We start from the raw sequence: 25,625 nt of genomic DNA, 5'->3' as shown, positions 1-25,625 counted from the left end.
CTAGGGACTTTAAATTAAGTTGACAGGTTTTTATAGGTCAGAGCACATGCACTGGGGCCTGGTTGTCAGGGTCCAGTGTATAGACTCTCATAACCAACAGCATACGTTCAAAAGAAATGGGGATGATCATGCAAAGGAGTGCCACTTCCTTAAACAACATAAGATGTTTTATATCCTTCTGTGATTCCATTGTCATATTTCTAACCAATGCTCTGAAGTGATATAATAAGCCTCTATCAAGTGCTTGCATCCACCAAGGATCATTCATTATGCATTTCTAGCATGCTGGTGGAAACCAATGTATACAGGAAGAGAGTTTGGCAGTGAATGAGGTGTTTTGTAAATGTAGGAGCTCTGGGTGACTGAAAGGTTGCCAAATAAGATTGGCTTTCTTTCATTACTGAAGTAAAGTTGATTCAACACTAATGTCAAATATGTATACATTTAGGGAACTTACTCCAGTGTCAGACCCCTAGCACTGCAAAGGTTCTCTCATCTGATCTTTCTTCCTTGAAACTTGGGTGGGTCTGACTTGGTATGCCTGTGAAATGCACAATTGATGTACCACACAATGGAGATGTTACCAGAACGGGCCATATGTTTGTTTGCTGTAGTATCTATTCAAGGCCTCCCTTCAAATCGACATGAGGTATTACACATGGGAAACTCCATGAAATGCAATGATAGTACACATGGCTTGATAAATACTCTCTTGAATTAGACTGTAGTCTTTACAGTGATACTAGAGATTGCATTCTCTGATTGAATGATAAGGATTTCTAGCTAACTAGTATGTATAGAGTTGAACTATATATTATTCAAAACAAGACATTTCGGTTTCTTGGGGTATTTGGTTCTCATAATGTAAACTGTAAATTGATACTTATATAGCGCACTACTCACCCGCAAGGGTCTCAAGGCGCTTGTACGAATACCGCTGTGGAACCCATCCTGGCTTTCCCTGTGAGGCGTCCACTCCTGGGCACCCCAAGGTGAAGCCAGGCATCCTTAGCGTTGTGTGGGCCGTTGTGGAGATTAAGCAAGCTATTGCCCAGAGTTGCAGAGTGGGACTCCATGATTGGAATAGGCACTGAGGCGAGAATTATCAGGTCCGTGGAATTTTGAGCCCAAGACCCGCCGAGGCGGGGAAGTGAACCCTGGTCCAGGGCTAGACCTCTGCATCAGGGCTAGACCTCTGCATCAGAGTCTGCCGCTCTAATCATTGAGCCACACTTCTCCACATATGTGCAGCACTTACGAACTTTGAAGACCAAAATATAGATTTTGTCGTGGAAAGTTGACTGGCGTTGCCATTTGAACTACTTAGCATTTCAAAACATTAAATATCAGTACACAAGCATCTGTGATAAATAAATCTTCCAAATGGACTACTGGCTCCCCCAAAGGCATACTAAGCCACCTGTAGACACCTGACACAGCGTGCATTCTACTTCCAGTTGCAATACAAGCTTTGAAATCTTCACACTAAGGGGCCTCATTTATGAGGCTATGCGTCACTTTTACGCCGCCGGTGCGTCACTTTTTGTGACGCACCTGCAGCGTAAAAAATACGCCTTGTTGCGCCATATTTACAAAGTGACGCATCTAGGTAGATGCGTCACTTTGTAAACCCCTGCGCCACATTATACCTGCGCCAGGTATAATGTATGCAAGGGGGGAGTATTGGCGCAAGGAAGGGTCGTAGAAGTGACGCAGTGAAATCTATGAGATTTCACTGCGTCACTTTTAGGACGCCGTTGCGTCAAAATCTTGCGCCTGCCTCACAGCAGGCGTAAGACTGATGCAGGCCCTTTCACATGGGGCTTGCCCCATGTGAAAGGACGCATTTCTGGAGTTGTGTCACTTTTGTGACACACTCCAGCAATGCGTCACTTTTGCGCTTACAGATACGTCAGAAATACTGACGTATCTGTAACTCCTTGCGACATGATGCGTCATAAATGAAATATGACGCATCAGGAATGTCGCAAGGTGTGCGAACTGAGAAGTGACGCATCGCTGCTTTCATGCAGCGATGCGTCATTTCTCATAAATGAGGCCCAAGGTGTCTTACTGCTTTTGCATTGCTATTTACAATTTAAATGCAAATTACATTTTGTATTTTTTAAACATCTTCATGTATAATAAAAAAACAATTGATGAATAGCAGAATTAGGGCCGATTTAGAGGTTATCATGGAGAGAATTCCATCGCAAAGGCAACAGAGTACCCTTTCTGCAAAATTGAAGGTCAAACCCGCCTGATATACAGATGAGCAGGCCTTCAGTCTGTAGACGGCTGGCACCATTCCATCTACGCTGCCTTTGGCCATTCGTACGCCGACATGATTTAGAGAGGCCACAAGTAGCGGTATGTAAAAGTAAAAACTTTTTAATGACCACCACACCATGGGAGAAAACTCCCATGATGAGGGGGTCAGTTTTTTTTATTTAAAAAAAAAGGCTAAATACCCCTTTGAGATTTTTTTTTTCGAAATAAAAAAAGGAAAATGTGGTGGCATCATGCTCACAGAGCCGCATGGCACACTTTCAATGCATTCACAGGAACAGCCATGAGAGAGGTTTCCATAAATGCAAGAGATGTCTACTGAGCCGGCAGACCTCTCTAAATTAGGTGGAGAACCCTCACCATGGTGGGAGCAAAGTTCTCAACCATGGCAATAGTACTAACACCGGCCGTCAAACTCTAAATTAGTCCCTTAATTTTCAAATTGTGAGCTTGCTGGAAATAGCCAATGAATGTAATCATAATGAGTATGTTTTGGGAAAATAAACAGTTTTTTAAGTTTTCAGTAGTGTCTGGGGCTATACTTTCAGAATTGAATCTGAATAAAAATCAGTTGTCATTGTAGCTATTTCCCAAAATAAACAGTCAAGAGGATTTGATTATAAGTTAACAACTTTTAATATCATTGACTATTGCACTGAAATTTACTACTCCTCATAAGACTGTGGTGATTTATTCCCACTCTCCTCAGCATCCTACTAATTTGGATTCAGATTGGTTGCAATAGTTTGTTTGCCAAAAATTCATCATGGCCTTTGCTAAAGCCATGCAAAATCTGGGACGCTCGTTGTTTTCCCTTATCCACCGTGGCAGCTCAATCTGAATAGCGTCCACCAGCCCTGACTTCTTGGACCCAAACGTTTCGGTGATATAACCACCTGGAAAATAGTTTCCACCACTGGGGCCAGGGTTTTTGGGAGAAGGAACACAAATGTATTTGTTAATACCATTCTGCTCTTCAATAAAGTTCCCTAGGCTTCTTTCTCCCCTAAGAAGTGTTTCAAAAGGGACTTCCCTGTGCTCCTGTGAGAGTTGGTAAATGGATGACTGGGCTGCAGTAAATCTACCAGAATCAAGGCTTGCTTTGGACAGGGTGTATCCCAGCTCTATCCATTGTTCAGGATGGACCTGGCCATGAATATCCACCAGAAGTCCCCTTCCCATCTGGGATTTTGACTTATTTATGAAATCCATAAACTCCTTCCATGCTAGCTCTGCCTGGGGTACCCCAAAAGTAGCCTCCTCCTTTTCCCTGTTGGCATCCAGCTTGGATCTCCCCAGGTGATTTATCACAATGTGAGGGCAGTATCCACCAGTGAGAGCGCAGATTTCCTTCGCGAGATTTAATGCCACGTTTAAGGTATACTTGTCCTGCAATGTCGAAACTTTACACTTCTCTGAGTCTTTCTGCGATCCAGCAGGGCAATTGTGAGTAAACTGGCAGGTGGCAGAATCTGGGTTCCAGCATCCGGCATCTCGGTTTGGTATTTCACTTGGTAGCTTATCTCCACCATGGGGTACAGTGATAATCATGTTCATGTTGCCAACTCTGTATTCGGTGTAGTTTTTCAGACCAAAGAACACATCCTGGCTTCTGGTATATTGAGGTGCCATGTACAGAAGGCACACGAAATTCAGCCACACCCTGAGAAGCAGTCGAGCCATCTTGCATTCCTGAGAAGAAATGAACATTATTGAAACCTCTTGGCAAAAGTGAACGATCAGATTTAATTTTGAAGCACTTCACTTAAAAATGATGCACGTTTTTCAGCCCTTCCTTAGGGTTAGGGGATAACAAAATAGAAGTACTTTAAAAGGTTTGCATTTATTGTTTCTTTTTGTTTAAAGGTTTTTTAGCACTACCAATAATCCCTTTCTGTGTATTGCAGCACATGTAGGGGCCTATTCACAAAGTTTGGTTTACATGTGGAAATTTCCACACGTGCAGATTACACTTTCACATAGGTAGATATCTTATGGATGAAATGCACCATTTTCTTGCAGAGATCTCCACTTAGATTTGGACTTCCATGTCTCCACCCCTCACATTAGGGTATGAAGACTCTTAGGGCCAACTTTACAACTGCAAAGGTTCTATTTGTAACTTTCTGTTTGCTGTGGAGTTCTTCTAACAATCTCTGCATAGAAAGCAAGAGGGAAAATAATACTACATTAAAAATAAATATTGTGTACTTTAAAAAAATATATATATTAAAACTCATTTTGCTAATTCCTGACTAACACAGTACCAGGGGTCAATGTACCTGTGCTAAACCACAACATATTATCACATTTTATTTTATTTAAAAATTCTCGCTTTTCTCCCCTTACTAAAACCGATGCAAATACAAATTGTGTAAATAATCTTATAGAGGAGAGTATACATCACAATACCCATATCACTTTCACAGAAATGGTGAATTTAGCATAATGTATTGGTTTGATTACGTGGAGTTGTTTAGTTGAAATATTCCCGACGGCCTTGTTCTTCTATATGGTTATGGAACTCCTCTGGGACTTGCAATATTCTTACAATGTACTGCAGGGGATATTAGATCTCATATATAATAGGTGGCATGCGACACACCCAGTCACCTATTTTTTAAAAATTTCAACAAGTTTTATTGTTTTTACAAACGCATAAAACATGAAACATACATTCTTCATGGAAATCTCGTTACAGGGTTTCCAGCCAAGGATCGCTGGTTATTGAGGCGCTACTTTACAGATTTTTCGTACTAGGCTGACCCCTTTGTCCAATTGCGCCCTAGAGGGTAGGAGGAGGTGTGAAAAGGAAAGAAGGAAGAAATAACAAAGGAGAAGAAAAGATACAAGAAGTTTGCTATTCTTGCGACTGACTAGGTCCTTGGGGAGGGGGGGGGGGGTTATGCGGTCAGGCTGAATGTCTTGTGTTGGTATAGTTCATGGCGGGTCTTTTGCATCCAGGTATTTATCTAAGGCCTCCCACATGCCCCTGCGTTGTTGTTTCCACAGTGATTGTTGGAGGGCAATTGTGTCCGCCCCCCTCAAGTACGTCACCCAGTTGAGCCAGACCTTGAAGGTTGCCTTGGAGGTGTCTTTTCAGTTGGTGAGGACTATTTGTACTGCTGCTGTCATAACAGGTCCAATAGTCCTCTATCTTGTTGTGAGTCTACTGCTGTAGTTAGGAATTCAGTTGTCAGGGAGGCAAATTCTGGCTTGAGTGTACATCCCAGTGAATTGTTTATGAAGTTGAAGATTTTATCCCAGAATTTGCTGACCTTGGGGCATTGGTATATTAGGTGTGCCAGGTCGCTTTGTCGCAGTTCTAGCAAAGGTCGTTCTCTCTGAGTCCTGAAGTCGCCAGACGAGCTGGGGTCCAATAGATCTTGTGTAATGTCCATAATTTTGTCTGTACTAGTGCTGGGGAGATTTTGTTTTGTGTGGGGGAAGACCATAGAAGTTGTAGTTCTTTACCACTAAGTGTGGCCCTCAGTTCTTTCTCCCAGTATGCAGTTACTTTTTTGTTTAGCTTTGTGGATCCGGGTCGTAGTAGGCGGTACAGGTGTGACACCAGGTGTACTGTTCTGTTAATGTTAGTCATGTACTGGATGATGGAGGGTTTGCGCTTACTGAGTTTCGCTTTAGACAGTGCGGTTCTAATCTTAAGGAAGTTATCAAATTCTCATTCAGGGAAGTTAAGCTTTGCTCCTAGCATGTTAAAGGTGGCTGAGTTATCTTCCACATCTAGCTGGCTCGGGTAGGAGATGCCCATTCTCTTCCATGACTCTATAGATAGTGGTTTTCCCCTGTACTTTATCTTCCTGCTCCCCCAAAATGATTCCCATCTCGTGTTTTTTATGCTGATGTCCATTTTTTGGTCTACTTTGAGCAGGGCATTACATATGTTTTTGAGTATTGGGTTAGTGGGGTGTGTGTATTTATTTGCTGTGAGGAGGGTAATGGGCTCAAGGTTATCTAGTAGGCTCCTCTCAATGTTGAGCCAGACTGGCGTATAGTCTTGTTCAGGGAGAACCCATATGCTCCTTGTTTTGCCAGGAAAGCAGTTTTGAACGTTTTGAAGTCTGCCAGGTTCAGCCCTCCTAGCTTCTTATGTAGCCTTAGCTTCTTCAGGCTCATCCTCGCTCTCTTATCCCTCCACAAAAATGTGTTGATCAGCTTGTCTATTTTTTGGTGGAAATTGTCTGTTAGTGTTAGGGGAAGCATGTTGGCTAAGTAATTGACCATTGGTGTGATCATCATTTTGATTGTCTCTATCCTCCCCTACCATGTTATTTATCTGGGTGACCATGCTTCCAGGAGCTCCCTCATGTTTGCAACTAACTGGCTCTCATTCTGATCTAGTGTGCCCCTGAGGTCCCTGCCAAATTGTATTCCCAGGTAAATAATGAACCCGGTCTGCCAGGCAAGGCCTGAATCCCCCAGTGTTTCTTTGGTGGTGTGGATGTTAAGGGGTTTACACTCCGATTTGTCTTTGTTTAGCTTATATGCAGAGTGGATGGAATACTTCCCTATGGTCTCCATTAGGGCATTGACAGAAGATTGAGGTCTCTCCGTGATTATAAGGATGGCATCCGCATATGCGGCTAGTTTAACTGTCACCTCATTGATGGTAAAACCCCTTATCTCGTCATTGGCACCGATACCTCTGATCAGTGACTCTAGGGCCAGAAGAAATAGCAAGGGTGACGGAGGACAGCCCTGTCTTGTGCCCCGCTGGAGGTTGAAGGGTTCTGAGACCGCTCCGTTGATTACTATCCTTGCACTGGGGTTTTTATATAGGGCCATTACTTTGTTTGTGAATGCCTCCCCCAGCTTGAAAATCCGCAAGCACGGCTCTAGGAAATGCCAGGATACCCTGTCAAACGCTTTCTCTGCATCTAATGTTATGGCCACCGCAGGCTCATTAGTCTCCGCAGCTCGCTCTAGTATGTGACACAGGAGTCTTGTGTTGTCATGCGACATGCGCGTCTTTAGGAATCCTACTTGTGCATTGCTTATTAACTTTGGCAATACCCTGTTCAGTCTTGAAGCCAGTATTTTCGCATAGGTTTTGCAGTCTACATTGATTAGTGAGATAGGTCTATAATTTTGGGGTAGTTGTTGTTCTTGCCTTCTTTTGGGATTACTACTATGTTTGCTCCTGCCTTATCCTGGTGGTTGAAGACTTTCTTCATGGTAGGGGGTCAAGAGGCCCAGGAATGTTTTGTAAAATGTGGCCGTGTAGCCATGCGGACTCGGGGCCTTGTTGTCTTTAAGAGACTTCACTGCCCCCTCAATTTCTGCTTCGCTTATCTCCTGTCCTATGGTGTGTGCTTCCTTGTCTGTTATCTTTGGTAGGCTTAGTCTTTCTAGGTACCATGTGCTTCCTTTCACATCCAAGGACTGGTCTTCCTTGAATAGATCCTGGTAAAATTTGCTGACGGTTCTTAGTATCTGCTTATGGCTTGTGTGTGTGTTGTTTTTCGAGTCAGTGATCGATGATATGGTGTGTTGCTTTTGTTTGTGCTTTAGATAAGAGGCTAGACTCTTCCCTGCCTTGTTAGCTTCACAGAGGTTGATTGCCTTATGCTTGTTCACCCACAGTCCTGACCTTTCGCTCAGGATTTTTTTGTATTTGTATTTCCTCTTTGTGAGCATTGCTAATGTGGAACTGTTCTCTGGCTCTGAGATATGTGCTGCTTCTAATCCTTTTATTTCTTCTTCCAGTTGCTCTAGTTGAGCTTTTTCCCTCTTGTTCATTTTTCCTTTAGTCTCTTTTATTGTGCCCCTGATTGTTGCCTTAAGTGAGTCCCATGCGGACCTAGGGTCCATGTCCGGTGTGTTGTTAAGTCTTAAGTATTCTTTATTGTCTTCTTTTATTTTATTTTTGTTGTTCTGTTCTGCCAGGACATCGCTGTTGAACCTCCATCTACGTGGTAGGTCCTCGTTATGTCGTCCGAACAGCAATAGGCTGAGGCACGAGTGGTCTGAGATAGTCCTAGCCGCTATGTCTGAGTGGTCTATTAAGTGTGTGTGTATACCTGAGATTAAAATGTAATCTATCCTGCTGTAGGAATTGTGTGAGTAGAATGTGTAGTCTCTGGTGACTGGGTGTTGCAGACGCCATGGGTCCTTGAGATTGTATTTGATGCAGACGTTCCGTAAAGTGCCTTGAGCTTTGGGGGGAGTGAGTGGCAGTGTGATTGTCTGTCTAGTGTATGGTCTAGTGCAATATTACAATCACCTGCCACTACTAGTAATTCGTTTTGGGGGTTTCCGTCCAGTCCCCTCAAGACTCCCTCCCAAAAATCTGGGTCATCTTTGTTCGGCCCGTATATGTTAGCGAGATGAATGGTCTCTTCTCCTCTTTTTAACTGTGTGATGAGTAATCTCCCTGTCTCATCATTCTGTTGGTCCACTATTCTAGTGTTGGAGTTCCTGAATACAAGCGTGATCATCCCCTGCTTCTTACCAGATGCTGGGGACCAGGCCATCTGACAAATCCACCTCGCACTTAGTCTTTGTGAGTCTTCTAGTGAGAGTCTGATTTCCTGCAGTAGGAGAACACCCCCTTTGGTCTTAGCTAGATAGTCCTTTTTACAGGGTGTTTAAGCCCATTAACATTTAGAGACGCTATTTTTAGATTCAACGCTAGTGAGCTACCGTTGGGGTGTGTCATTGGTGATTGTGACCGTTCACTTTTTTCTTGTGCGTTCTGAGAGTGGTTAGATCGTGTTACGCACTTAATTTCCGTGTGTGTTGTCTGTGTTTTCTTGTGTAGGGCCCGACACCCCCAGGGTCTGGTTCCATGCTCCTTCTTGTAAGTGTAGGAAAAGTTGATATCAAAGTGATAGAGTAGAGGACAATGGATATCGTATGTGTATATAGACGAAACAGACAGTACAAACAGACCTACCTAAACCCTCCTCCCCTCCCGCCCTCCACCCCCCTAGCAAAACATCGTACACTGGACGTGCGACGGCAATATCCCCACTCCGTCCACCCCCCCCCCCCCCCCCCCCCCGGGAGATTATACTCTTGGATTCAGTTGCCTTTCCCCTCCTTCCTCGTTTCATAGGGAACCAACCCATTGTTGGTGTGCATTGTGGTTTTTTCGAGAAGTTCATCAGGTATCTCAAATTATGTGTCCCTCCCTTGCCGTTTGGCTAACCCTAGAGACCCCCGGTTAGTAGAAGAGGTTTCAATGTACGCCATAGCTTGACTGCTTAAGAGTCGTTGGGCGGGCAGCCAACCTGTGTCACTGACATTTGGGGTGATCTGTTGTTATTTCTCTCCCATGTGTTGGGCTTTCCCAACCGCACTTCCTCCCACCCCCTTCCTCCCTCCATTAGGTTCCTCTTAGCGCTATTTCTATAGAGGAAAAGGATATATTGTTTGGTAAAGTTCTTGTCCTTAGATGCCTCTGGTTGGGCAACAGTCTCATATCTTTGGCATCACGGCATCACAGATGTTCTTGGGTGTTCTGTTGCGGTTGTTTTCTTGTGTTGTGTTTGTCAGGCTGAGGTAGTTGGTTTGTTCCCCTTTTTTTTTCTGTCCGTATGAGGTAGATTTGTTGTTTCTTTATGGTCGGAGGTAGTCGCTTGTTGATTTTCTGAGGTAGATGCGGTTATCTCTTGCACCTTTCGAAGCTTGTTTCATCTCTGCTGTTACTCCACTCTTAGTTCTGGTGACGCTCTTCTTTTACTTGTCCCCGGTTGTGCTGTTTCCATTTCTTGCTGTGATGGTCCTTTCAGGTATCTGTTCAGCTCACCCGGTTCCTCAAAGAAGATCGTCTTTCCTTTGTCCATGATTTTGAATTTTGCAGGCCCTGCGAAAGCGAATGTTATGTTCTCTTTCCTCAGTTTGTCCCTCAGTGCTAAAAAGCTTTTACTCGTGTCTATCATTGTCTTGGAGTAGTCCTGCGTGAGGATTATTCTGTGCCCATTCCATTGCATATTCTGTGTCTTCCTCGCTGCCCCGAAAATAGCTTCAGTGTGCATTGAGTGTAATGGTTTGCAAAGGATTTGGCTCGGGCCTGCCCGGTTTGCCGATTTGACAGCTTGGACTCTGTTTGCCTTGTCAAGCTCAAGTGGATGGCTGAATTTGATTCCCGTTATTTTTGGGATCAGCTCTTCAATTAGGGCCATGCATAACCCTGTTTTGTCCTCCTCCCCCTCCGGCACACCTAGAATTCTTATGTTGCCTTTCCTGTGTTTGTCCTCCAACTCTGCGGTCTGACTTTGTAGCATTAGCGTGGTTTTGGATAGTGCATAGAGGGTTTTACTTGTTTGTTGGTCATCATCCAGATTGCTAACTCGCTGCTCGACTACCGTCAGCCTGTTATTTGCAGCATGGAAGTCTGCTCTGACAGCTGCCAGTTCCTGCTGGATAGCGTCTGTGGTTCGTTTCGTTGTTTTAGCTAGATCATGGACCTCAGCCAGTTTCCTTAGGATCATGTCGAGTGTGGCATTGATATCTTGCTTTTGTTTGATGGGGGAGTCTGAAAGTATGTCTCCCTTCTTCTTTTCTTGCTGCTGGAATTTCCCCTCGGTGCCGGCCATGGTTGTCAGGCCTCTTCTGGTTTATTGGAGCTTGTATCTCTTGTCCTCTTTTTGAGCTGTGATTAGTTGTCTCTGCAGTGGCAGGGGTACGGTCGTGCTCAGGTTGTCTGTGGAGTTTCCTTGGGTTAAGACTCTTGTCTCTTGACTTTTCTTCTGCTCCTGGGTACTCCGCTCAGCTCTTGTAGTAGCCACCTCCACTGTTTCTCCCCTAACCCTTATGCCTGGGGTGTCCTATATTTCTTGTTTTGGATGCGATTCGTTGAGCACTTTTTTTCTTTCTCAGCCTCTAAGGTGTTGATCAGACTCCTCTAGCAGGTCTCAGCTGTGCTCTTAGTGCATAGATCTGTGCCCCCCCTTGTGTCAGACCCAAATGCTGGGTACTGTCTTCTGTTGTCCTTTTGATATATTCCCAGTGGTAGACTTTCTCAGGGGGTTTAGCCCTCCTCACAGATAGTTTGTTTTTTGGCTCTTTCTGAACTTCAGCGGTGCGATGCAGCGCTGCTGGTGTTGCCAGGCCCCCCGTCACGGTCTCCGCTTGCTCATGTTGGTCTGAAACTCTGGGGCTGTTCTCCTGTAAGGGTGCCCGGCTTTCCTGCTAGATTAGTAACCTTGTATGTTGGGGCTCGCAGCCTCTTTTAGCCTCCGTTACTGCTTGTTGTTAGTTTTTTGGGGGGAGAGTGCCAAGCTTTTCGTCCCTCCTGCCTGTAGGCCAGCCTGGTCCCGAGATGACCCTCCTCGCGGTTGCCAGCTCTTCTGAGGTGTCTCTGCGTTTTTTTGTTTTGGGCATTAACAGGTGTGGATTCAGTTTCCCGACTTATGTGCTTCTACCCTTCCTCTGTTGGGATGGTTGGGGTTGGGGTCTGTCTTACCAGAGCAATGCTCTTCCTCCTCACATTGTTTTATTTTGTTATTAGTGCAAAATGGCGGCCCCCTAATACTTGCAGTTTTGTTTCCTTAATGCTCTCGACTGGCATAACAGTTGACTTCTCGCCTCCGCTTCTTACTGTCAGCCCTAGCACAGCCATCAACCGTTGCCCCCCCCAGCGACTCCTTTTGCGACTCCTTTTACTCTGCCTGGGCACTTCATACTCCTATTGAGCATCTGCTGTTGTCCAGTGTCTGGCTCTTCTCACAACCCCCTGAAAATGGCGGCTTCCTCTGTTCCTTGCAGTTTTGTTTCTCTCCGTCGGGTCCCGGCCGTGAATCCGCTCCCCGCTAGATATCGAGTTCCCTTTGGGTGCACTCTGTGTAATCCTCGGACATGTGCCCCTACGACACCCTTTTACCTTCTTTGCACCCCGTGCTATTTTCGGGTCTCTAGCTGCCTCCGGTTCCATCAGTGCCTTGTGGTCACCCTGGCTCGCTGCTCCTTCTTCAGAATGGCGGCCCACTCATGCGGTTGCGGTTTCGTTTCTGCCCTCCTGTCTATGTACGCTGAATTTCTCACATGTTTATCTATGTGCGGGTGAGCGAGTGGGAGAACACCGCTTCATTTGCCTCCTCGCCCTCGAACTTGTACTGCCTCTCGTCTTTCATCTTCAGGGGTTGGAGGTCTCCCAGGGCTGGCTCTTACCAGATGCACGCCATCTTGGGATCTTTCCTGCCCTCTTGTGCTTGAGCTTCTTCCGGAGATTTCTCTTGTATGTTGCACCTCCAGCTCTCCAAAATCTACCGCTCTACCATCCGCTCTGTTCAGATGTCCTCCATAATGTTTACTTCTCGTTTCAGTTCGGCATTTCTGGCATATTTCTTTAGTTTGCTCCCAGGGTATGACGGAGCGCAGATCTTAGGTGAGTTTCACCATTTGCGTCCAAGCCACGCCCCCCAGTCACATATTATAAACAAAGGCGTCAGACCTCAACTGTAATAACTTATTACTGTTGAGTTCTGAAGTCCCAGTGCCTGCTGCCAGAACCAGCAGCAGAGAGAAAAGGCAGGTTATGTCACAGTTCAAGAAGGGAGGGTTTTACCCAAGCAGTCACGGGGACCTGGGCGGTAAGTAGTACATGTAAAAGGGGGGTCCCCGTCTGAGAGAAGGTTATATTGCACAACCTACAGAAAGTAGTTCAAAACACTTTAGAAAGAAAAACTACAATAACATTCTTCACTTTTAGAAGTATGCGTTGTCAATTATTCACAATACATTGATTAACAACTTCAACTGTAAAGGACAAGTGCCGGAAGTTGGGTCTTCTACCCAACTTCCGGCACTTGTCCTTTACAGTCCAGCACTGACTTAGTGTCCGTCGAAAGTTTTATTGTGAAAATTATCCATCATCCTATGCCTTTATAAATTATTTGGCTTTTGTTGTTGTAATTGTTTTGATCCTGTCTATACTGTGTGTACTCATCACCCACAACTGTGTACATTCATCCCTCACCAACCCTTCCCCCGAGCACTCCCTCTCTCCCCCTTTTTCCCCCCTTTCCTATCTGGGCACAACAATTCTGTGACAATTGTATGAAACTTCCTTGAAGTTGTTAATCAATGTATTGTGAATAATTGACAATACACACTTCTAAAAGTGAAGAATGTTATTGTAGTTTTTCTTTCTAAAGTGTTTTGAACTACTTTCTGTAGGTTGTGCAATATAACCTTCTCTCAGACGGGGACCCCCCCTTTTACATGTACAGGTTATGTCACAGGGCATGATTAAAGCAGCGGTTTAAGGAAGAAACCAAAATGTTACTTTTCTTTCTTCTGCTCTGTTTTACTCGCTGTAAAGTGCCAAGCAGAAAGGAGATATTTATGGCAATATGTTAATGTTTTGCACTTCTTAGGCAATTATAGAAAAATAAGTGTCTTTCTGCATATTTCTACACATTTCGAGCTAAGGTGCCTTTTAAAAAAACAACTGACTTGTATTAAACTGATTATAATATCTTTCTGCAAAAAATATCTAACATCTTTTTTGATGTTTGAACTAGAGATTCTGTTTTCATTCCTCATGTTTGCAAATATCCTCTCTTTTTCATATGAAAGACCTACGCACCAAGGATGTAAATGGTTTGTGGGGAAAGGTGATAGTATGACCATGGATTATAAGGAATAAAGTACCTCTTGCTGTACATAGGAATATTTCAAGTCACCTCAGAGTTCCATCACCTTATAAAGGAGCTTGGTCTTCAGTATTGTTCCTCTAAATGCAAATAGAAGTCCTCAGTGACTTGCAATACCCTTATAATGTATGGTAGAGCGGTTTTTCATGCCATATAACCTTTATTAAACAATTATTGGGAAAAGTTTAAAACACTTGTCTCAATTTTCTATTAAGGAGGGAGTTCATAGTTTGCCAGCCCCAAAAGCCACAACAAGCCGCACTTTGAGAACAATTACAGCCAAGCTGATGAACTATGCAAAAAGAACTATTGATGGACAGAATGCAGAACAATGTCATACACTTACCCCAGTACAGAGATCTGGGCCTAAATCCATTGTTTTTTTGCTCACCATGCCATTACAGTTTTGACCCAGCCGTATGCAAATCAGTCTTGACCCTGCACCCAATGGGAACAGTACAGCCCGAACTGCCTGGTCAGGTCCTCCCTGGACTGGAAACAAGCAGCCTAGCCCGGTTTCGGACTTTCAGCCCTCATCAGCCAGGATCGCTTGACTCCAGTGGCATGGAGAGCATGGGACCCACGTCTGGGCATACCCGTCCCACTCAGGGTGATAAATGCAAAAAGAACTATTGAGGGACAGAATGCAGAACAATGTCATATATTCACCCCAGTACAGAGATCTGGGCCTAAATCCATCGTTTTTTTGCTCAGCATGCCATTCCAGTTTGGACCCAGCCATATGCCAATCAGTCTTGACCCTGCGCCCAATGGGAACAGTCTAGCCCAAACTGCCAGGTCAGGCCAGGTCCTCCCTGGACTGGATGCAAGCATCCTAGGACCGGTTTCAGAAGGGTGACATACCCTGAAACGGGTCCCAGGATGCTTGTTTCCGGTCCAGGGACGACCTGGCCTGGGTGTTCGGTCTGGACTGTTCCCATCGGGCACAGGGTCAAGACTGATTTGCATATGGCTGAGTCCAAACTGGAATGGCATGGTGAGCAAAGAAACAATGGTTTTAGGCAGGAGGGAAATTGGCCTAAAGTTTTTTAGTTCTGCAGGATCTGCTTCCTCTTTCTTGAGGATTGGCTGAACAAGTGCCATTTTCCAAATGGAAGGATAGATGTCAGATCTCATGGATGAGTTCCAAAGCAGATTTAGAGAGGGATTAAGTAGTGTGTTTTCAGAGAAGTTTAGACATTATAGGTCACAACACTGCCCCTAACAGCTTGAGCGGAGTTAGGTATAATCTCCAAATAGCGGCACTGGATAGCCAGTAACACAGCAGGTGCTGGCAGTGGCTGCTTTTGTTATAATATGAAGCACTGTGTTGTGATTCTCCCAGGAGCTACAGTATGCGTGACTAATGCATTTAGAGCGGTGATGCGGACATCAAAACTAAAATGAATTAGTCCATCCATTGATGGGTGGTACTTGGCCGCACTGTATTATTGCTGCTGCAAAAGACCTGTGCTATGCATATCAAAGAACAATATTTTATGTGCAAGCTCACTCGCTTACTGCTTTTGTCACAGAGATTCTGTTGTTTGTGCAGTTCATAAGTTACATTCGTAATCTAGCACACTGAGCTATGAACTGACATCTAAGACTGCATGGTACAGGTTGGAAAATTATGTTTTTTCCCCAGTCTTTCTATCCCGATGTTGCTAAGAAATGTTTGCTTGGGTAGAAACAAATTCCTATTAAAGCCAACCCTAACCACTGTGTTCTGAATCCTGAGTTTGTCCTTCTCCGGAGCAAGCACTTTCAAAAAGTACCTACGAATATGGGTGACATGTGAATCTTACACTATTTGTTCTTCTTTGCCTGATGTAACATTTTCTATACACTGAATCACAAATGTATGATTCATTATCTCTGTATGTGTGTGTGATTGATTTTGAAAATGTGGAAAGTTTTGCTTTAGGAGCAGTGATTAGTGGAGTCATTTTCAAATGCAGACTGTAACGTCTGCATTTGCAAAGCAAGCATTTATGCCTTTTGGCATTCTGCCTGTTAGATAAAGATGTTTGTTGCTGTACAGGTATGTTTCACGCAAGATTCCCAGTGAGGCACACTATGTTATACCGCGTTTAATTCTGATCTGCTTTTGAGGCATCATGTTTGTTGAAAAGATGAAGCTTGGTGGGACAGCACATGCAAAGAAGGTGGTACTGTGCCTGATAAAGGTTAGGGTGTTAAAAATGGACTGGAGAAAGTTTAATATAATACATTTTGAATGAATGCCTGATGATGCATAAAGCGCAATAATATATGAGATGCATGAGGGGTGATGCTCAATGGACTAACTATGGAATGGCTATGGGGTAGTAAGTGCTATATAAATACAATTACATTATCCCTACTACCCATTTATGTAAATGTAAATGTGTTTGAGCTTATATAGCACACAGCTACCCACAAAGGGTTTCCCGGCGCTTGCTTAGGGAACCCGTCCTGGTATTCCCCTGTGAGATAACCCCAGCAGGGTATCCACAAGGTGAAAGCCAGGCATCCCGCCGCGAGGGGCCGTTGTGGAGATTAAGCAAGCTATTGCCCAGAGTCGCAGAGTGTGAACCCGTGAGTTGAGAAGGCACCGGAGCGAGAAATATCGAGTCCGTGGAATTTTTGAGCCCAAGACCCGCCGAGGCGGGGAATTGAACCCTGGTCCAGGGCCGATCTCAGCTTCCGGGTCTGCCGCCTCTAACCCCTGAGCCACACTTCTCCACACAAATTTATTTACACTCACTGTGTTTCCCCTCTGCCCCGGCATTCACTGCCACCCCCCTATGTGCCACAGAGAATGAAAAGGGGGGGCTCTTGGCCCCCCGCCCGCATGGCGGCGCGGCGACCGCCCCCCTCCCTCATGCCCTTCGGTGGTGGGGCGTACCCTTCCGGGCGCGCCCCACCACCGATTGGTTGGTGCCCTCCCTGACCCGGATACCATTGTAGGATATCGGGGTCAGGGGGGCGGGCCGCAGGAGAGGCTGGGTGGGGGGCGTAGCAGCCCCCCGCCGGGTCCTTGTGGAATAAAGGAGTTGGGAGTGCCCAGGAGACCCTCTTGTTCCCTTGGCGCTCCCACACAGTGTGTTGTGCCCCGCGCTCGGGGCTTCTTGTTTTCTTCCTTTTGTTCCCCTTCTGCAGGTACTGCAGCTTCGGGACGGCCTCTTCGGAGCTGGGGAGCGGGGCAACTGGAGGAGCGTCGCAGGATGGGGCCACAAGTGGAAGGAGAACGGGCACCGCAGCAGGAACAGGGCTTGCGGCGCAAGAAAGAAGAGCTATGCGGAGCAGCGTCGGTGTCACACAGAGCCACTGGGTGTGAGCAGGGCGATGGGGCTAAAAGGTGAGCTCATGGGCCGCGGATGCCGTGATTCTCGCTGCTAGACTGTGGTTGCAACGTACATTTTTTTTTCGGCATCTCTCTTAATTCAGCCCTCCGTGCTTCATCCGAGTCCCAGGAACAATCGCGGGGTTACACAAGCATGTTGTATCATTTAGAGTTTGTTTGTTCCTGTCGTTTTTTGGTTTATAAAGTCCATTTGCCAAAATGAGGGGTTCGCTGTGCGGCTGCTCATGAGGGACCCATTCATAAATCGCAGCAGTTCCTCCGTGCTTTCTTTCTGGGGGGTGAGTGCGTGTGTCTTTGCATACACAGATGTTCATTAATTTCAGTCTTCTCCAAAATGCTGCGTGGAATTGTAGAAACCCGATCTGTCCCTTATTCCCCCATCTCTCCTTCGAGTTCTCATGACGATGGGTGCCAAAAAGAAGGTGAGCTCATGGTCCAGTGGTGCCGTGTTTATCACTGCACGAGTGTGTAGCAACTGATGGCTGGCTAGGTATAGCTCGGTTGGGTAAGGCCTCAGCAGTGCCTAGGTGGGATGTTACAGCACCTTACATGGCCTTTGTTCCTCGTTGGTTTGGATACGCCATGGTGGGCGGGCATGTTTGAGGCAAATAGTTGGGATGTTCTGTCCACGTGCTCGTGCGTGTGGGGCACAACTGATACGGCGGTAGGGGGGGGAGGGGGGTGCTCTGGGCCTGGTGAGGATGTAGCCTAAAGGCTTGGGTAGTCGACCTCAAATCCGGGGAACTGAGTTCGAATTTTGTCAAATTAACATTCTATGATTCTGGGCAAATAAATTAATCTCCTCTTGACTAACAAAAAATGCATGTGTCAATCTGCTGCTCATACAAGCGCTCAGATACCTGATTTCGGGTCAAATTCGCACTCCTACGTCAATCTTTCTGCATTACAAAAGCTGTTTGGCACTATAAAAGAAGATAGCATGCAAGTCAAAATTACAGATGCAAGTAGCTAGCATCACCGGTAACTACTAGAAAGAGAAAAGTTGTTTAAAAATAATACTGTAATGTCCTCTGCAAGTAGGGGAAGCAATGGAGCTTTGAAAGAGTGTAGCCCGAGTTTATGCATCTGGGATAATTGATGTGTTGCAGTAAAAATAACACGCGTTCGTTAGTGAGCTACTCGCGCACATAGGACGGTACATTATTCTGTAGCCCGAGTTTATGCATCTGGGTAAAAGGATGTTGTTACAGTAAACAAAATGCGTTGTAGGCTGGCAAGCGCAGAACGGTTTCCTCTTACATTAATGTGCTTAATGACCATGATCGTAACTTTAAAGAAGTAAACAGCATTGGACTCGGGGAGTTTTTTTCGATAACCTAACATGCTAAGGGGCATATTACCAACAACTAGCGATAATTTTTGTCTCTAACTTGTTTAGAGACAAAAATTATCGCCGCACATCGGCGATTTTTATCGCAGATAACAAGGTTTATCGCAAATGCGATAAAAAACGGCCGCAATGCATGAATATCGCTGAAAAGTCAGCGATATTCATGCATTATCGAGCAAATGCTCTTAGCCATGTTATCCACCTCCCATTGGATAACATGGCTAAGAACTGATCAGGGCAGGTGTTAGCTTTTGGAGATATTCGCGCTTAGCGCGAATATCTCCAAAAGTTGGTAATAGGAGATAGCGATGATAGGGACTGTTTCCAGTCGCTAACATCTTGGCACGCCCACTTTGCATGTCATTAGTGATAAATATCACTGACATGCAAAGTGGGGCCCAAGATGGTCGCTATCTCCTACTAGCTGTCACTAACTGGTGTTAGCGACAGCTTGGTAATAGGGAGATAATTTTATCTCCGCTTTCTTAGCTTTTAAAGCCAAAAAAGCGGAGATAAACCCCCTTGATAATATGCCCCTAAGTTTGTTAGTTGGGCAACTGACCGACAGCTCGAGGTGTTGTGCAGTTGGGAAATGTGTGTTTTTCACGGATAAGCTGTGAGGTTAGTCAGTGGCCCAAGTCCATGCATCCACGGGAATTGTGCAATGACGCACCACCCACACTTTGGTGCGCTCTTATATAACATGCGCAGAGCAGTGTTCGCTAAATTAATTAGCTCACTGACCATAGCGTGGCACTTTAGTTAAACATATAAAGCAAATCACATGTCGTCCATAACTAGCAGCCCACATGTTTGGTCTGGCGAGATTGCTCTGTAGCAAGAAAATCTATGTAAGCGCTACCGCGTGCGGTGAAAGGAAGCAATTGTTGGCCAGTATCTGACGTGGCACAGGTGAGAACAACTGAGGGATCTTGCATGTATACACACACTTTTCCATTACCTGCCACGTTCGCTTTGAGAACTTGAAGTCCCATTTATTATTAACAAACTCGAGGATTGCATTCTTAGCCGACACTGGGAATTACAAGGCGCACATTGTCAACTCTTGCTTACCGGCGCATCTGCTGTCAGGCCCCCTTTTTTTTCAGATGAGCATATTACAATGTCTTGGTTGGATTAGTGTGATAATGTAGCTCAGGCAGACTTTGCCCGCTAGCCAACAGAATAGGAAGTTGAGGCATTGCAGTGGGAGCAGTTCCATTTGAGTAAATTTCGCCGTAGGTAACGCTACTGTTTAAATATTAAAAAATTATGGTGGCATACTTTGCCACACACAGAGCTGAAGTGAGGCCTATGCTACCATCTAGTGGTCTAGTAACTACATGCGGGCCCCCAAGAGAGTGCATGGCCAATGAGGTAGGGACCGTAAGCATGGGATCCCGGGTGGAAGGCTCGCTCAGGTGTGAGGACAGGAACGTATGTGCAACATGCACTTCGTTTTTCAAGCGGTCAATTTAGAAGGAGATGGGGTTTGCGGGGAAGTCCAAAATGCCTTAGAAAATTCTGGCCAAATGTCTCGATTCCCCCAGCACTTCGACTAGGAATATGCCCGTGCTACTAATCATCTGAACAATTTTCCCGGGGAATACAAAATAGAATACACAATGTAATTGAGCGGGGAGGAAGTTTATTTATTTATTTATTTATTTATTTATTTATTAATGCGTGTTATAGGGCACGGACTGTACACGAAGGCGTCAGGGCGCTTCACAATAGGGACGGAACTGAGACATGAGGGGAACTTTACATGTGAACGGATTACAAAAACAGACGCTGCGGGACATGAGGCATAAGTGACAATTGTGAGCAGGCGTAATACATGAGGTAGCAAAAGTGTACAGGAAGGAAACGTGACAAGTGTGCAGGTTACAAGAGAACACAAAGTGCATTTAGAGGTATACTACTGCAATATAGGCTAGGCACTCAGGCATAAACACAAATCTTACGTAGGCAATGATGGCATTGGGGCAAGTATCAAGGGCAAACAGAATGCGAGAGGAACAAGCTTACATACATGCCAACATTTCAGAAGAGCAAAGAGGGAGATTAAAAAAAATAATCGTGAGAATGGGGCCTTGAATCGGGTTACAGGCATGTATGGGCTTTGGAAGTGGCTGCTTCAGGATTTGACATTTGAAATACAAATGCACGTTTTTTTCATACCTTTCAGAAGCATGGAGCGCAATATCAGGCAGAGAAAGGGTGATGCAAGTGTTGTGCACCGGCCTGGGAGGTTGCTGGCAGTGCATGCTCCCCCCACCCTATCCCCCTGTGTGACAGCCCGGGCTAAAACAGCTTCCTGTGCACACACTCAGCCCCCCCCCCTCTCCCCCAATACTTCACAGGTCTTTAAAAGACCATTCCCTCGTTAATGACGCTTTGTTGGTTTTTCACCCCTTCTAGAGCCCCTGCATGGCCACTCTGACTATTGCTGGAAGAATTGGCACTTTACACAATACCAAGCCCTGTCAGCTGAAACCCCGAGGAATCGGGTTTTTACTTGCAGGAATCGGGAGGCGGGAGACTAGCCTTGAAATCGGTAGTCTCACGCCTGAATCAGGAGGGTTGGCATGTCTGAGCTTAGGCAAAGCCAACTGTTCTGACTTTAAGGGACTGACATTGGCATCCCACCTAAAGCTCAGTCCGTGGGAGCGCGGATGGTAATATGATGTGATACCCAGGTTGATAATACTACATACAAGGTGCGTCACCATGGCGCGGTGTATGAGCCACCTATATGCTGTTGTAGTCACAGTCCACATAACAATCGGGCGTGATGCAGCCGAATGCAGGATTACTTGATACACACATGCAGACGAATTGCTCCTGGTGTACCTACCAGATGTTGAGCTGCAGTTTACACAGAGTATTTTGTTGATGATAGTTATTGATGCGTTTAGTATACGGCGCAAACTTTTTCCCACGTATGTCGGAGCACTGCACAATAGGAACAGATCTGATACATGAGGAGAACATTATACGTGAACGGGGTACGAAACAGATGTCATGTTACATTGAGGTAAAGGGCCGGTTGTGGCCAAATTAAGTCAGGAAGTAGCAGAAAGTGCACAGAAGGAAAACGTGACCAGTATACAGGTTACTAGAGGAAACGCAGTACTATTAGAGGTATGATACTGCAGTAGATACCAGACACACGGAACAAAGTCACGTAGGCAATGGTGGCACTTGTGCAAGTATCAGAGGCACACATGTGAGGGGTACAAGCCTTGGCGAAGCTGACAGTTTGGACTTTACAGGAGTGACCCTGGCAGGAGCACACAAGCATGAGGATGATAACACGTAATGGCATGTTTTTTTTTTTTTTTTTTTTTTTTTTTTGGTAGACCTTTATTGCACATTATTCATATACACAGCGGTGTGCCTACAACCCACTTACAGGGCCGGCCGCAATCGGTGCACCACACAATATAGACAGGCTGGAGAAGACAGTGCTTCGTCTAGAGCGCATAGTCAGTGAATGCTCAGCCCATGAAGGCACTATGAATGGTCTTTAATCAGCATCCAAAGTACACCATTGATTCCGGCCGTGTAGCCCTTATGTGATCTCGGTCTCTTTTTCAATTGTTACAGGAACAAAGTTAACCGACAACCATCCCCAACTCCCTCCCAACCCTCCCGATCCTGGTCCTGATGTGTATTCCAAGTCCGACATTTATAGTGTCCAAAAGTCAGCCGGTACATCAGGTACCATAACGCATGTGAATGAGGTAGGTATCTTCCCACATTCTCTCCTATAACACCCACAGCAGTGTGAGACCCCAAAAGGCGGCCACATCATATCAATTTCCCAGGCCCAATGTGAAGATCCAAAATGGGTACCGCTAGTCCCTCATCCTACATAGAATATACTTCTCACACACATTTAGGCAGCACTCAATCAGATTCCTGTTCACCCCCCGACAAGTCAGCGATCTCACTCCTCTCACTATCAGAATTTTCCAGAGACAGCACATAGAGCGTAAATGGAGCCCACACATCCCGCGGGCGAGATTTCTCAGGCAGACCCTCATAGTAGCAGTTTAATTGGTCCCTGCAGTAGGCCATGTCATTCAACCACAGCTGTACATTAGGTGCCCTCCTACCTCCCCATCCTATAGCAACCCGCCTCTTAGCCAATTGTAGTGCCAATACCACAAGCCGTCGCGATTGTGCTGACACATCAGAAGCAATGCCCAAAAGGCATAAGCGCATATCCAGCTTTACTTCGTTTGACACCATGACAGTCAGTCTCTCAGTTACTTCCTTCCAAAAATCATACACACGCGGACAGCCCCAGGCCAGGTGTACAAAATCGGCATTGTCAGCACCGCACCGGACACATTGGGCAGTAGTTCGAAGCCCGTATCTGACCAGCTGAACCGGCGTGTAATACCACTGATGCAGAAATTTATAGTGCAGAAGTCGGAAGTTGCCATTAATCACATATCCCCCTGTCATGCCGCAGCATTCATTCCATTCATCATCGCTCAGAGGTTCTGGCAGGCTCTTATCCCAGCGTGCCCTGGCCAAGGTCGCACCCCCTCCCTCATCCTCCTGCGCAGCCTTATAAAGTTTAGAGAGCAATTTGGTTCTATCTTTAGCTGTGTAGAGCAGCTGTAATGCCCCGAGCGTTAACGGTTCTGCTGGATATGTTGGAAATAAATCCCTCACTGCTGCCCGCAAACGAGCATAGATAAAGGTAGCCATAACAGTGTTAGTGGAGTGTTCTGTCATGTCCTGTAGGGAGAGAAATGACGCCCCCGGAAAGAGGTCCCCCATGGTTTGGACTCCAGCTTCTTTCAGAATCTGCAATCCCCCGATCTCGCTGGACACTGATACATCCGAGTGGTACAGCAGTGGCATAGCCGGCGCATACAACGGTAATCTGTCAGCACGTCTACCAAGGTCCTCCCAGGCGGTCGCCGTGATTCGCACAGTATCGATCTCCCCCTTCTCGAATACCGAATGTTTGTTAGTAATCATTGCCCTCAGCGGATATGGCAGGACTGCACTTGCCTCGAGCGCCACATGCGGGGTATACGGAGGAGCATTAAACCAGTAACTAGCAAATTGCGCTTGTGCGCATAGATAATAAAGCTTCATGTCCGGCAGGGCAAACCCACCTAGTGCATACGGCTTAACCAGGACATCCCAAGTCACGCGTGGTTTTTTGCCGGCCCAGGTGAGCGAGATCAAAAGCGATTTCAACCTTGCGAAAAAAATGCGACTTCAACGGGACAGGGATATTCACAAAAAGATAAAGAAATTTCGGCAGTACTACCATTTTGATTAAGGAGGCGCGATCAGCCAGCGTCAGAGGGAGTCGAGTCCATCGCGCCACCTGATCTTCCAGCTTAGAGACGGCAACTCCATAGTTAGCCCTTACGACTTCCTGACAGTCCCTATGTACCCAGACACCCAGATAGCGAACCGATTCCGTCGCCCACTCCAGAGGGAACTCCAGCGGAATCTGGTGAGTCGCGTCAGTGAGTGGCAGTATCACAGATTTGTCCCAATTTATAGATAGTCCGGAGTGTCGACCAAATCTGATGAATTCGCGAAGGATATTTTCAAGATGAATTACCGGGTCTCTAACATACAGGACCATGTCGTCCGCATACATCGACACAGCCAAGGATCTGAGGGGGAACTTCAACGCCGCCTCCGCATACCTCTGCCGTAAAATACAGGCCAAAGGCTCCATCATGATGGCAAACAGTAACGGCGATAGAGGGCATCCTTGCCGCGTCCCCCTCTGTATCGGGAATGAAGAGGACACATGCCCGTTAACCCTAACTCTCGCCGTGGGCGCAGTATACAATAAAGCAATTAGCGATGTGAAGAAAAGCGGCACCCCCATCCTGTGCAGGACAGTCAGCATATATTTCCACGCCACCGAATCAAAGGCCTTGGCCGCGTCAAGCATGACTGCGGCTGCAGGCAGGTCCGGCTTAAGCAGGTGGAGCACCGCGAAGAGTGCCCGGAGATTATGTGTAGTGGACCTGAGGGGAATGAATCCTGATTGATCCGGCAGTACCATGACTGGCAGGAGTAAACGTAATCTCGTAGCTAATACTTTGGCAATGATTTTGACATCAGTGTTCATAAGTGAGAGGGGACGATACGAATCGCACTTATTCGGCGGTTTCCCTGGTTTAGGCAGTGCCACCAACAATGCCTCTCTCATAGTCGCTGGAAGTCGTCCACACTCAAATGCTTCCTCCAGTACCTGTGCCAGCTGGGGAATCAGTAAATCCGCATACTTCTTATAAAATTCGGAGGGCAGCCCATCCGTGCCGGCCGCCTTCCCATTCGGAAGAGCCGCAATTGCGTCCCTGAATTCGGCTTCCGTGATATGATGCATTAAGAATTCCTGCTGTCCTCTGGACAGCCATACTAAGGCGACATCCTCCAGATATCGATTCACTTCCTCCTCATCAGCCGTTTCCCTTTGCTCATAGAGTTGCGCATAATGTTTCGAGAAGCAGGCTAATATACCTTCCGTGTTAGTCACCACCTCCCCCCGATCCTCAATCTCCTGCACCGTACAATGTCGTGCCCATGGATCCCTGATGCGATGTGCGAGTCCCCTCCCTGGTCTGCCCCCTTCACCATAGTATCTAGCCGTAGCATGTTTAGACAAGAACTTCACCTCCTGCTCCGCCAACTCGTTGTACTCAGTGACTTTTGATCTGATGTCTGCAAGGATCGTGCCCTCCTCACCCCTTTCCAGTCGCCGCTCGAGGGCCAACAACTCTCTTTCCACCCTGGTCATGGAGTCCCTGATGGACGTGAGTACTCCCGATCTTAGTCCTATACACGCACCTCTCACTGTCACCTTGAAGGCCTCCCACACCGTACTCATATTGTCGACGGATCCCACATTGTTAACGAAAAACTCCTCTATGATCTGTCCCAGTCGCTCAGACAACACCTGGTCAGTGAGTACCCCCGGAGACAGACGCCAAGTGAAAGGGGCCGGCGCATGCGTTGG

At 46.2% G+C, this 25,625-nt stretch overlaps 1 protein-coding gene across 3 annotated transcripts in view; it reads right to left on the bottom strand.

Annotated features, from left to right (window-relative positions):
- Nucleotides 1–2,909: 2,909 nt before the first annotated feature.
- The window catches only part of LOC147708575 (uncharacterized), a 110,107-nt gene continuing 87,391 nt past the window's right edge, over nt 2,910–25,625 (bottom strand). For all 3 annotated transcript variants that reach the window (XM_086927252.1, XM_086927251.1, XM_086927250.1), the window contains exon 2: nt 2,910–3,981. In XM_086927252.1, coding sequence (XP_086783378.1) covers nt 2,995–3,972 — 978 coding nt within the window. In that variant the 5' untranslated portion in view covers nt 3,973–3,981 and the 3' untranslated portion in view covers nt 2,910–2,994. The remainder of the gene's footprint in view (nt 3,982–25,625) is intronic.

This window comes from Lissotriton vulgaris, chromosome 6 (genome assembly GCF_964263255.1).
Source record: "Lissotriton vulgaris chromosome 6, aLisVul1.2, whole genome shotgun sequence".
Taxonomy (NCBI): Eukaryota; Metazoa; Chordata; class Amphibia; order Caudata; family Salamandridae; genus Lissotriton; species Lissotriton vulgaris.
This window is presented reverse-complemented; position numbering and strand designations above follow the sequence as displayed.